The sequence below is a fragment of the Takifugu rubripes genome, chromosome 13 (assembly GCF_901000725.2).
Source record: "Takifugu rubripes chromosome 13, fTakRub1.2, whole genome shotgun sequence".
Taxonomy (NCBI): domain Eukaryota; kingdom Metazoa; phylum Chordata; class Actinopteri; order Tetraodontiformes; family Tetraodontidae; genus Takifugu; species Takifugu rubripes.
In genome coordinates, this window is record NC_042297.1 from 7,714,713 (window position 1) to 7,727,611 (window position 12,899).

Below are 12,899 nucleotides of genomic sequence, written 5' to 3' on the forward strand. Positions count from 1 at the left end.
GAGACAGAGACATAACTGTTCTGGTTTGGTAGTTTATAATAAATACAAAATGCTCTTTTTGAGCCCTTAAGTGTTGAATCTTGAGTCAGACCCAGACTGTTGGCCCAGTGAGAACCCGAGCAAATGTGGGCTGTTTTGGGTCAGCATTATACAAATGGTACATCAGTGCCTTGATTTGTTCATTTCTGGCCTATTTTTGTTTCAAGAGTCGAATAAAACTGGAGACTGTTTAGGGAAAATGTCTGCCTGCCCCTGTGTGTGCAGGGAACAGTAGTGTCCTCTTTGTAAGCGTTGCACACAGAGCTGGATGGGTGCAAAGAGAGAGAGAGAGTTGTGGATTTGGGCATTGTGGAAACTGGAACTGTCAAAGGACTCGTCCCTCTTCTCTCTGAAGTGTGTATTTGTGTGGGCAGATGGATTTTGGGAGCTGTCCTGACGTTGTAGCTCAGCTCAAGTCCCCAGATAAAAGACTCTTTGAGTGTGTGTGTTTGTGTGTATGTATGTATGTGTGCGCGTTGTGTGTGTGTGTTGTGTGGCTTAATGCGCTCCCTGCTGTGTAACCCAATGTCCCAGCTCATGCTGTAGTGGGACAGATAACACTTAACACCCATATCCACACCTCCACATAGAGAGACACATATATTTTATATGATGTAGTAAACTTGTGCATTTGTATATTTCATTGTATTTTTTTCTCAAAACTGTTTATGATATTATTAAAAGTTACATTTGTAACCCCTTGAGTTTAAAACAGTGAATATCACCTGTAAAGGAAATAATGTGTTGGTCCATGTTAGTGTTTAGGAACTTGCTGTGGTTTCAAACATTGCAGATGTGCTCCCGTCACTCTCTTAATGCCACCTTCTTTCTCTCTGTCATTCAGGTTTTTTATGTGATAGTTCAGTTCGGGGGCCTCTTGCCTGAGACCGTTTTGATCCAAAGACGCAAGGTTGACCCCACTGACCTTGACGGTGATCACAGGATGGAGCAGCCATGGTTGGACTGGCAATACATGGCTCGGAACTGCAGCGTGTTTCAAATGCAGAACAATGGACCTTTACTAAAATCAGACTCGGTCAACTGTATGCAGCTACCTAAGTAAGCACCATGTAAACATGGAAAAATATGTTTATTATTCAGTCTTTCCAGGAAATCTGGATCTCGTGATCACGTTTGTTAAGGCAAATTCAACCCGTCCTTGCAATTTCACGTGAGCTGGCAAATTTGTCCAAATGCCACAATTGTTCCTGCAATGTCAACCAGTCACTGATGTCACTTTGAAATGTGTCACCACTGTGACACGAAGCGCTAAAACCATCCACAGATCTTCTGTCCTGACCCACAACCACCCTGAGGGGACCTTTGGCACCTTTGTGGCCTTACTGCTGGCCCTCCACCTCTTCAAAGGGACTGTTCAATCCTCTCAATGGGCTTGTGACCTGCTCACCACCCATCAATCTGGCACTCCTCCAGCAGTTCAGAGTACTTTGCCCCCTTCCTTTCATTCACCTCCTTGGCACGATCCTTCAAGGGGAGGGTGCGTTCCCACCGAACAACCTGCACAGAGGCTTCATATCTGGCCTCAGCAATGTTGTGGTGACAGTTTATGGGAACTGCCTCCCCAGGTCAACTCTATTCTCCGGTTTGATTCTTTACTAGCTGGCAAGAAGAGATGGTCCTGACAGCTGTTGTGGTCTTCTCCCGAGCCCTTATGAAAGGGATGCTTTTCTTTACTTAGTGAAGATGCTTGCAGTATCTCAATGCAGATGGTGTTTGAAATAAACTCTGAGTCTAATAGACTGTTGCAGACATCCTCTCCGTGCAGAGCCACACGTTCTCCTTGTATACTCTTGGTGCTCATGGCCTTTTAAAGCAGACGAGATTAAACAGAAATTACTGGCAGGACTTAGCAAAACACTACATTAACACATGACAACACAATTAAATACAGTTTTATGTATGAGTGTGCATGTGCTGAGATGTGTGAAACCCAAAAAAATCAAAGTAAAATAGAAAGGCACACTCTCACAGTGACTTGTCTATTGCTAACCACCCACAGCACTGCAGTGTCTCACAACACCAGACTTGGACCCTAGTTCTCGCATGCAAACAGGTTCACACACTGAAACCTAGCATAGCTGGTTCTATTCAGGCCCCGGTTTGCAAAAGATACAACATGTATGAATTGATCACAGATCATGTAATGAATCACCTCACATGCAACCCGTCCTGGCCCTGTCGTACTTTATATCAGTTGGCATGAGAGCAATTCAGCTTCACATTGGCAACAGAACAGTGCTCTCTGTGGCATTAATGTAATTTAATATAAAAAAATCTTGACTTTGATCTGGATCTGCACTTAAAAAAAAATATCTTAACATAAATTTAATCCTACAAGAGACATTACCTCTACTGAACCGAGTGTCTGGCAGGATAGATTTAAGCAGAACCGACTCATTTCAGGGGTTTTTCTGCTTTGAGAGTAAACCGACAGTGATCCTTTTGATTCTGGTAAAGTACCAATAAACAAGTGAACTAGGAGATTTGTTTTCCAATACCAGTGCTCATTGCAGTCAAATGAAAAATGTGTAACAGGCAGGCAGGGAGAATACAGGCATCAGAAACTCAGAGATTATATTTGATTTGTTGAAAAGTGTGGAGTTTTTGCATTTCCACTGGTTGTGACCTATTTGAAATGTTCCCTTATATGTACTTTTGTTTAATGGGTTTAATATGTAAATATGTTTTTACGCTGTTCCAGAGATGTGCCCTTCTCTGGTGGTAACATCACATTCAGCCTGTTGACACCAGAGCCAAACCTCAGGCCAGGCTACAACGACTTTTACAACAATCCAGCTTTACAGAAGATGGTACATGCCAGCCAGGTCAGGATCCATGTGAGTGGACAGTACTACACCAGAGAATCTACAGTCAACCAGCGACACAGATACTACGCCATCAAGGAGATCACCATCAGTGGCAGGTGAGGAACAACTCATTGGAATATACAACTGTTCTGTTACAGAGCCATAACCTGCTTTGATGTATGAAGCATCTTTATTTGTTTGAGGATCATTGCAATAAGAACTAGAGCATAATTATATTGTGTTAAACAGTCACCAGCATTAGTTTTCAGTTAGGTTTTGTAATAGTTTTAAAGAACCATTCAAGGGTCTTTTGGGTGCCGATTTGTAAAAAATGTGAGACCAAGTGAATATTGAGGAAAGTATTTAGAGCCAGACGGCTGAGATCCAGCAAAGCTTTCTGAGAATAATTGTGAACACATCTCTTCATTAGACTGACAGAAGCGACCGTTTTTTTATGACTGGTAATTACAGGATTATGTGGGAGGAAATCATCTCTAACTTTCCGTCTTCCTCCCCCTTCCCTCTAAGCTGTTTTAATTAGTAGCTTGTTACAGTGAAGTAGGGAAACAGATTTACTGCCGCTGAAATTTCATCGCTCTGTATTTTTCATCACTGTCTCCTCCTGTCTTCCAGTCTCACTCCATCACTCCTGTTTCCTTTTGTTTTTTTTACGAACTGTTGGAATAAGCAAGTTGTGGAAGACAAAGTGTTTAATGATGAATTTCAGGTGTCCTATTGGCCAGTATGAAACTATTCCAACATACTCTGTAAAGGCTGGTATGAAACTTGTTTTTATTCACCACAATAAAGAAAAACCAAACAGCCTTAGAAAGATTTAGGATGGATTGAAGGCCAAAATTTACCAAATTAAATGCTGACCTACAGCAGCTGAAGATGCAAAATTGCCCAATTAAGCATTGTTGCAACACTGAAATCGCTTTACTGTTTTATATTGTGGTGAAACATGTTGCTTAGGTTCCTTTTCAAACAATAGAGGTTCATCTGAGTTACTGGGCTGAACCTCTGAATGTACCACCAGTGCCCTGTAGATGTGAAGTGTTTATTGTGTTTCTTCTTTGTTGCTGCTTCCTTGGCTCTCCCTTTCTGTCTTCTGGCCAGATGTGAGTGTCATGGCCATGCCAACCATTGTGATACCAGTCTGACTCCCTACCGCTGTCTGTGTACACCTGAGAGCCACACAGAGGGCTACAATGTGAGTATTAAAGCATGAGTTCCAACACTGTTCATATTTTTTTGAATTTGCACATTTTATATATTTATTCTCTCAAAGAGCACTTTCTATTTATCCTCTAAAAGAGCACTTTTCTCATGGTCTTGATTAAGCAATTCTTTAATGAAACTACACTTCAATATTTGTGAGGACTTTGACAAATTACATTTCCCAGCCTCATACCCCAACCATCACTGACTAAATGCCCGACCCAGGCCCCAACCCTCTCTTCCTTTTACCATCAGTGCAAGCCCGGCTCTTCGGTCCCCCCCAAACCTGACAGTAGACATCACCCTAACAAACCATCCATTTGGTCAGCAGTAAAAAGTTCATTCTGACTGCTCCACCTCACCATAGCACAGGACAGCCTGCATTATTCACTACTTATGTATCATTCATGCATCTGTGTGTGTGTGTGTGTGTGTGTGTGTGTGTGTGTGTGTGTGTGTGTGTGTGTGTGTGTGTGTGTGTGTGTGTGCGTGTGTGTGTGCGTGTGTGTGTGTGTGTGTGTGTGTGTGTGTGTGTGTGTGTAAGTGACAGTGAGGGAGGCTGCAGCAGACATCAATGAAGAAGTACAGCTGTCGTTGTTGAATTGTTTGTCTTGTTGACTCTCAAAATCCTCCTACACACACACAAACACACACCCTAATATTTTCTCTCTACAAACAGTTGAACTCTAAAATAAACTAAGTTGTCACAGGAAGTTCTTCTGCAAACACAAGCTCACGCAGACACACACTTGTGCACATACACACACATTGTGAAATGTATGTCATCACACACACTGATTCTGTAAAGACATCTTTCTGCTCATCTCTTTATTTCTGTCTTGTCCCTGTGCCACCTCTGCCGGTTTCTCTTTGTCGATTGCTTTCTTTTCCTTATACCAAGTCTTTCTCTCCAGAGCTTTGGTTTAAATAACGTCTCAAATCGACTAGAACAATGACATTCCCTCAGCACGCATCACTAATCAGCTCTTCTTTCTTTGGCTTTGGCTACATCTCTCCATCTTCTCATTACTCTGTATTTCCTTGCATATTATTTATGCAATACGTTTTTGTTTGTGTATTTTCTCATGTTATACCCTTTTATCCATTTTCCCTATGTTTTGTATTTTTCTGATCAATCATCTGGGGAACTGAAAGAAATAAATACATTTGCACAGGCAGGCCAAAAATATTTGTATCAAAACATAAGGGTATGCCTCTACACTCTGTCTCTCATGTGCACTCTGGCCCATTCTCTCTCTCTCATGTGCACTCTGTCCCATTCTCTCTCTCTCATGTGCACTCTGTCCCATTCTCTCTTTCTGTCTCTCTCTCTCTTCTCTCAGTCTCTCTCTCTCTCTCATGTCTATTCTTCCTTCTACCCTGTCCATGCCATCTGAGTGAATATTCAGGACCTTTCTTGTGTCTCTGTAATATTGGAGCATAAAAGGCTGTGGGGAATATTAGCCTTTAATATTGCATGTGTTCTGTTGACTCGGCTCGGCTGAGCACCATGACGGATGTTGTACTAATCTGCAGAATTTCCTCAGTGACATTAAAGTGACAGAAATGCTCAGACATGTGTCAAGATGATCAACGGGGGCTTTGGAAAACACACTCTTAAACTCTCATGCGCACACCTGGAGGCACGTGTACACACTTAACTGTTCCACTTTTTTATTCCATCCTTTGAATCTTTATGTGCACTCTGTGTCAGACTTGATCTCTCACCCTGTCACTCTCATTTTGTACTTTTTTCCTCATATCACTAATGTCTTGAAAGCTTTATCATATGTTTGGAACATCACATCATACAAACGATTTTCTTTTTTGTTTCTTGCCTCTAACATCTTGTAGTCAGACACATTGAACAGTAATGTCTCAATGCAGAGACAGTTATATGGTTTGCTGATAGTTGGCTGAGCACAATGAAACAGCTTAGTTACATTAAAAATAACACAAGATATAATCTCAGTTTGTGATTATATCTTGTGTTATTTACAGCTAATTTTGTGTATATTGTGCACGTTACAGACATCCTGAATTATCAAAAATGGGCCTTTCATGTATATGTGATGGCATCAGCATCTCTGTGATGTTTATGGATAGTGACGTTGAGTAGCGTTGTTCAGGATGTCTGTTTCTAAAGTCTGCAGCAACAGCAGGTTTTCACCTGTGTTGGGGTTAACCAGGTTAACTTCAGACACTGAACACAGCTGCCTACACACAAACATTGTCACAAACGCACATCAGTGGCACGACCTTTCCAGTTAGAGTGTGAAATTGGTCATGGCATTTAGAATAAGATGAGTTGCCCCTGTAGATTAACACACACACGCACACACACACATGCATGTGACATGAACATAACCATGAATGTCAACATCCATTTGTGTTTTGTAGAAACATTCACAGAGAAAATAAGATGTTATCATATATGCTGCCAACACACAAAGACACCCATCCACACACACACACATGCACATGCACAAACATAACAAAAACAAGTCATTTTCAGCCCCAAATTATCCCTTTTTATGCATGAAGTAGCATGGTTTGTCCAGCAATGTTGGAATGTTTTGCATTATTTGTCCAGAAAAAATATTTTTGGGAGGGAAATGGAGATATGCAGAACAAAGATAAAAGCAAGAGAAGCAACACAGTGTGGACTCAATCTATAGTGTGTTCTTTTTTTAACTGCTGGTACTGTATGCTGATGATGATGTGCTATGAAAACCTTTTGTATGTTGAAGAGAATGAACGTGTGCAGTTTTCTTTTAACTCCCAAACAGCGGTCCCTCGACTAATTAGCAGGCTGTGAGAGAGGGAAGGTAATTCACTGTTGAATGAAAAGAAAAGAGATGGAAGGAAAAAAATCCTTTCCCTTTAATTTGGTATGGTAATATTTGCTGCTCACATACTCACCATAGCTATGAGAACAAGTGGTTGGGGGGATGGCGGAGATTGTGAGGAGGGGGAGAATTGGGAAGTCCAGAGAGATGTTCAGACTGGTGCTTTTTAAAAAGATAGATGATAGAAGAGGGAGGAAGGGTGGAAATAGAGGAGGAATAGAGGTATGGAAGATATAAAAAGAAAGTAAATGGAAGAACTTTATCTGTCATGTTCATACTTTGGTTTTCCACCACTTCAAATGTCTGTTTTAAGGGTTAGTGTTGGTGTTAGATAGTGGTTTTGGGATAAGGGGCTGGGGATGTTGGTGTCTGGAAGAGTCCTCACAAGGATAGTTTTAAAATGTATGCATATATGACGCCTTGACAGAAACATTTTAGAACCAAATTAATCGAGTGACATTGACTCTGTTATAATGAAGTTTCATGGAGAGACCCAAAGTTCTCCTCTGAGCAGAAATCATGAAGATGTCTTCTCTCTTCCAAAGATGGTGCTGTGGTCAAACTCGGTTCCGTTTCAGACTGATGACAGAATTTCTGTTTTGGATAGATTTATCAATGTTTATCTTCTTGTTTCTGTTCACAAAGATGTGGATTTATTTCTCTTTTTTCTATTCTTTCCATCTCAGTCATCTCATTTTCAAAGTAAAAAACTATTTTACCTTTTCCCTTTATATCATCCTTAATTTCTCTAATATGTCTCCATTCTTGTGTATATAGAGAGGACTTCATTACCCTTAGTTCCATCTCTCCCACCCCTCCTCCTCACCTCTGCCCCCATCTCTGTGTGTCATACATAATGGGCCCAGTACAGGCCTGCATGTACCACACATGGGAGGAACTCCTGTGTTTTTTTAATACATTTTTAATCCCGCCATTTGATGCCCCCCCTTGTCCACTATAATTTGTACTGACTGCTGAACCAAATCAAAGGCCCTGTGCTTGCTGCTTCGGCTCTCTGCTGTTCTGTTCTGCAAAAAAAAAAAAAATCATTTTTATGTCAATTTTCCCCAGTTCCTCCTCCCCTGCACCCACCTGGGTATGTTTATTCTGACATGAAAGTGGGCCCTTCTCTGAGCCCTGCCTGTTGTAAGTCGGTCCTCATTAGCAGCCTGATTTTCCTCTAGTGAGTGTGTGTATGTGTGTGTCTGAACACAGTTTGTTCTGTATAATACACATTCTGCACAAAGATAATGGTTTCTGCAAAAACATGTAACTGCAACAATGTTTATTGGTATACAATTAAATTCAATGAGTAATTTGTGATTACGTATGTAAACAACTATTGTGTCATTTACAAGACCCTTTCCTAGTTCCAGGTTTTTTTGTTTGCACTAAACATAAAATGTGTTTGACCAATAAAAACAATAATAATGATAATTGAAAACCCTATCATTATGTCATAATCTCAGACTGTCTCATGGCTTCAGCTGGTTTGGTGGATGGAACCACAGCTGCTTTTCTGAAGTAAACTGGAGAAGATAACAAAAACAAATGATGAGCTAAACAGAACTGGGTTTTTTTGTCCAAATATGTACAACATCGTACAGATCCTAACAATAGTTGAACCAAAGTGAGTAAAAAGCTGCTCTGTTGGCCAACAACCAAAGGAGTGGCTGGAAGAATGAAACGTTACAGTAGGAAAACTCCCAGCACAGACAGATGATGGATGCAGCTACGGCAAACTTCCCACAGTGTTGACAGTGTGTTGCACTGGCTCATTTAACTAATCTCTTATTATTAAAGCTCTCTCTCTCCTTCTCTTGGGTCCTTTTTCACCCTCCCACATGTTATGATTATTAATTAAGATTAAGTTTCCTTTTGCCATCTTTCAGCAATATTTAACAGTTGGTCTTATCCTCCTTTCAGCTCCAAAACAGCTTCTGATTTTATTCTTCTATCCTAACAGAACATCATTAATCTTCATCATAAAACTCAAACAGGTTCAGTTTGTCTTCCAGTTTCAGCTAAGAAACTTCTTTTGGGTCAGTCCATAAAATAAAACAGCCACTATAAAAGTTAAACACCCTTTGACTTTTCATGACAGTTTGTTGAAGAAGAAAGTGAGAATGAAATAAATACTGAATAAATGAAATGTTTAAAGATATTTACTTGTAATATTTTTATATTTATCTAGCTTGGCACGAAAGTATTTTAACATAAATAATAATTATATTTGACTTATATTTGAACCACTAAAATGTTCTCGTTGTCCACTGTTGCATGTCCACAAGTATATTACAGTAGCTTAATTGGTGTCATTTTCCTTTACTAGTGCCACCGTTGTGCAGCCCTCTACAATGACAAGCCGTTCAGGTCAGGTGACCAGCTCCAGCCTATGAGCTGCCGGCCTTGCCAGTGTCACGGCCACGCCCTCTCTTGTCATTACGATGTGACAGCTGATGACCAACCGGATGAGCACTATCGAGGAGGAGGAGGCATCTGCGACAACTGCATTCACAACACCACAGGTGAGGCGCTACATGTAAACTTTAGTTGACTTAAACATCCTGAACCTAAGCTTGAATCAACCCTGTTTCTGTCCTTTTCCCCTGTCAGGGAGGAATTGTGAGCTGTGCATCAGTGGGTTTTTCAGGTTGGAGGGGTTTGATCCCACATCGCCTAACGTGTGTCAGCCATGTGACTGTAATATTGCTGGAACAGTCAACAGCAGCCTCATATGTGCTCAGGTCCTCCCAGTCCCAGTCAAACCATTGTAAATTCGGTGTTGCTCTTTTGGGTGGCTCCAACTTCATAACCCCTGTTTTTTCCTTCTTTGTCCTTGTTTCTCACCTCCAGGTAGGAGGTCAGTGTCAGTGTAAGGTTGCAGTAACAGGTCGTCAATGTGAAAGCTGTTTGCCTGGTTGGTCTGGTCTTAAAGCCTCAAATCCAAATGGCTGCATCCGTTGTAACTGCAGCGAAGTTGGCACCATCAACACTTCAGCAGGAGCTCCCAGTTGCGACCAGAAGACGGGACAGTGCCAGTGTAAAGCCAATGTCACTGGTAAATGGAGATTCTTACAAGATATTCAGTAATGCCATACTGTACATAGCCATAACATTGTTCTAGATGTTTTTTTTAGGTTTTTCTGCTTTGTGTCTTTTCACATATTCACTTTTCTGCATTCATCTCCCTTCATCGTACTAGCTGTATTTTTATGAGCCTGACCTAAGTTAGACCGTAATATTTCAATCTCCCTCTGACTGTCTGGATGTTTTAGTACAATGTTCTAGGATGATTTTAGAGCAGTTTTAGTTAAATCTACAGTATATTGTATATATTAATATTGTGTCCTTATCCTGTCTTTTGGTGTTTGTCCTTACACTCCCAGCCTGTTTTACCTCAGCAAGACTGTTAGGGAATTTGTTAAAATTAAACCCACTTGGACTCAAGGAAGACTGATTAAAATTAGATGTCCAAAGGTTACTGTGACCCAACATCAGACTCGTTCTCATTAACACAGTATTTAGTGCCTGGACAGAATTTCACCAAAAAATTGATCAAATGTCAGGGACACGCTGACCTCATAAAACAAGGTTTAGTCCAAGCATCCACATGCTAATTATGACAGATTTTTACACTTTGAATTGTGTTTTTTATGTTATTCTGATTGTATTTACAGTCATATAAATTTCCTGTTTTGTATGAGACAACTAATGTTAACAACTGTCTTTATAGTTTTGAGACAAGCCAACATTTTATTGAATTTGGAGTGTATATATGATTATCTACATTTTCATCAGGCATTGATGTGGTACAGCAGAACCTCGTCACCTAAAATGCCTGGTCACTAACTTAGAAATCTGCCCAAATACTTTGTTGATAACTTTTTTATTTTCATCTAAAAGCTTCTCTGATTAACAGTCCAGTAATATTATCTTAATTAATACAGAGGCACAGCTGCTCTTTGGGATGATCACAAACTCAAAAGTGGATGTACCCAACATACACACAGAAAAAAGCTTGTATACACACCGACATGAGCACACAAATGCATCCATATCCCAAAGTGTACAGCCAGCCAAAATAAACAGGCTTTTCTGCTGCCGGTGCTTCCAGCCGTTGTGCTTCTCTTTGTGATAAATGGTTTCGCTCTCTCCCCTGTGTGTCTTTGAAGAGCAAGCTCGTATGAAATGCAAAACCAGCCAATGCGGCGCGACTCTACGCATCTTGGTTATTGCTAAGCTGCACTATCAAGGGCCTGCGCTTGTGTGTGTGAGGGCAGACGCGCATGTGAAATGGGTAATGTGTGTCAGGGAGTCTGTTCACAGTTATGAATTTGCAGGAAATGTGAGTGACTGAATGTGCCTCTTCATTCATGCACTCTGGTCTTTACCTAACGTATATAATATTTTCAGCTCCTGTACGTGCATGCACATGCATGGATTTGCATGGAATGTTACACACATGCATGCCATCAAGGGCTTAGCTGGTATTTAAATCTTAATTCAATGGCAAATGATTAAAACACGCTGCTGCAGCCCTCTTACAAGAGCGCTTGCTTTTTTCCTCCGTCCTTGTTTGTTTCGTTTGCTCCCACAGGTATTTTTCTAAAATGAGATTTGATTATGGCAATTCATTACCACCAAGCTGATACATTTAGTAGAGCAATGGCAGATGAGCTTCAGAAGGATGGAATTGAAATACATGCACACACATAGGTAGGCACATGTGTGCACACATGCACGCTCATAATAAGGTGCCAGAGTGCAGTGTGTACATAATAGTGTTTGAAATGGTGATGCATGAGCCTGTTAACCAGCTGGCTGCTGATAAAAGGGCTGGGCCATGTCCCCAAAGAACACATGTGGACTTGCGCACACGTGCACCTACCAACACAAAATTACCTCCAGCCTGCCCAATCAAATATCTTCTATTACTTTCTATTCACTATTGGTCTCACTTCACTCTTCTTTTTATTGTCTCTATGTTTCTCCAGGTGTTTTTCTTGTTTATGTTGGATCTCACAAAAATCACAAAATCTGCAATGGAAATCTGATTTGTAAGACAATATTTAAAACATGAATTGATGATATAAACATGTTGACTTTTCATAACATGGCTTATTTTTCAGGAACATTCACACAAAAGACTATATATCACAACACTCTGCAGGCATCGGGCTGTAATTAGTACATGACAGCTACGTCTTTCCTCTGGTATTACCACGTATGATGTGTTGGGAGCAATAGATTCATACCTATAAAGTCATTAAAGTGAACAGGCTGTGAGAAATGCCAAGTGTGTACCACACACAGAGTTCACTCTCTCACACAGGCACCCCTGTTCATGTGCGCAAACACACATTCATACCCCCGCAACCAACACGCGCTCCCTCGTAAAGGGATGTGGTGACTGTTGCCCCAAGGCATCCATTTAGGGACAGATTGCCTGTCATGGAATACGTATGGCATATTCAAATAAGCCCTGCTCGCTCACGTTACATATCATGGTTTAACTAGCCTCATAGCCTATCGCTGCTTTGGTCACCATTAAACTTTAAAAAGCCAGCAGCCTGTCTATTTTCACTGAAATATGTTGGAAAAATACAGCGTTAAATGATGGAACATGTTTCTGTCATCCAAGAAGCCAAAACTGTGACTGGTCCCCAAATAGCTCCTTACTAATTAAAAACATTTGAATACATGATATTGTGCTAATAATGAATGAATGAATTTCAGTCTATAAATCCTCAAATGAGAAGCACCAATTTTGTTTTTGACGTGTTTGAAAGGATGGAATTTTTGAGGAAAAAAATATTTATCATTAAAAAACTAGAGGGAATGACAATTATTTTGGTAATTTTACATCAACATATACAGTGTATATATATATATATATACAGTATATATATCCATCTTTCACCCCGTCCCTCTTTTTGGCTCCATTCTTGTAGTTTCTTAA

The 12,899-nt window shown here is 40.6% G+C and overlaps 1 protein-coding gene across 1 annotated transcript in view; it reads left to right on the forward strand.

Annotated features, from left to right (window-relative positions):
• ush2a (Usher syndrome 2A (autosomal recessive, mild)) overlaps positions 1-12,899 on the forward strand; it is a 131,843-nt gene that overhangs the window by 17,065 nt on the left and 101,879 nt on the right. Inside the window, exons 10-15 of the mRNA XM_029846815.1 lie at positions 884-1,098; positions 2,762-2,983; positions 3,987-4,080; positions 9,270-9,465; positions 9,554-9,684; positions 9,794-9,998. Coding sequence (XP_029702675.1) covers positions 884-1,098; positions 2,762-2,983; positions 3,987-4,080; positions 9,270-9,465; positions 9,554-9,684; positions 9,794-9,998 — 1,063 coding nt within the window. The remainder of the gene's footprint in view (positions 1-883; positions 1,099-2,761; positions 2,984-3,986; positions 4,081-9,269; positions 9,466-9,553; positions 9,685-9,793; positions 9,999-12,899) is intronic.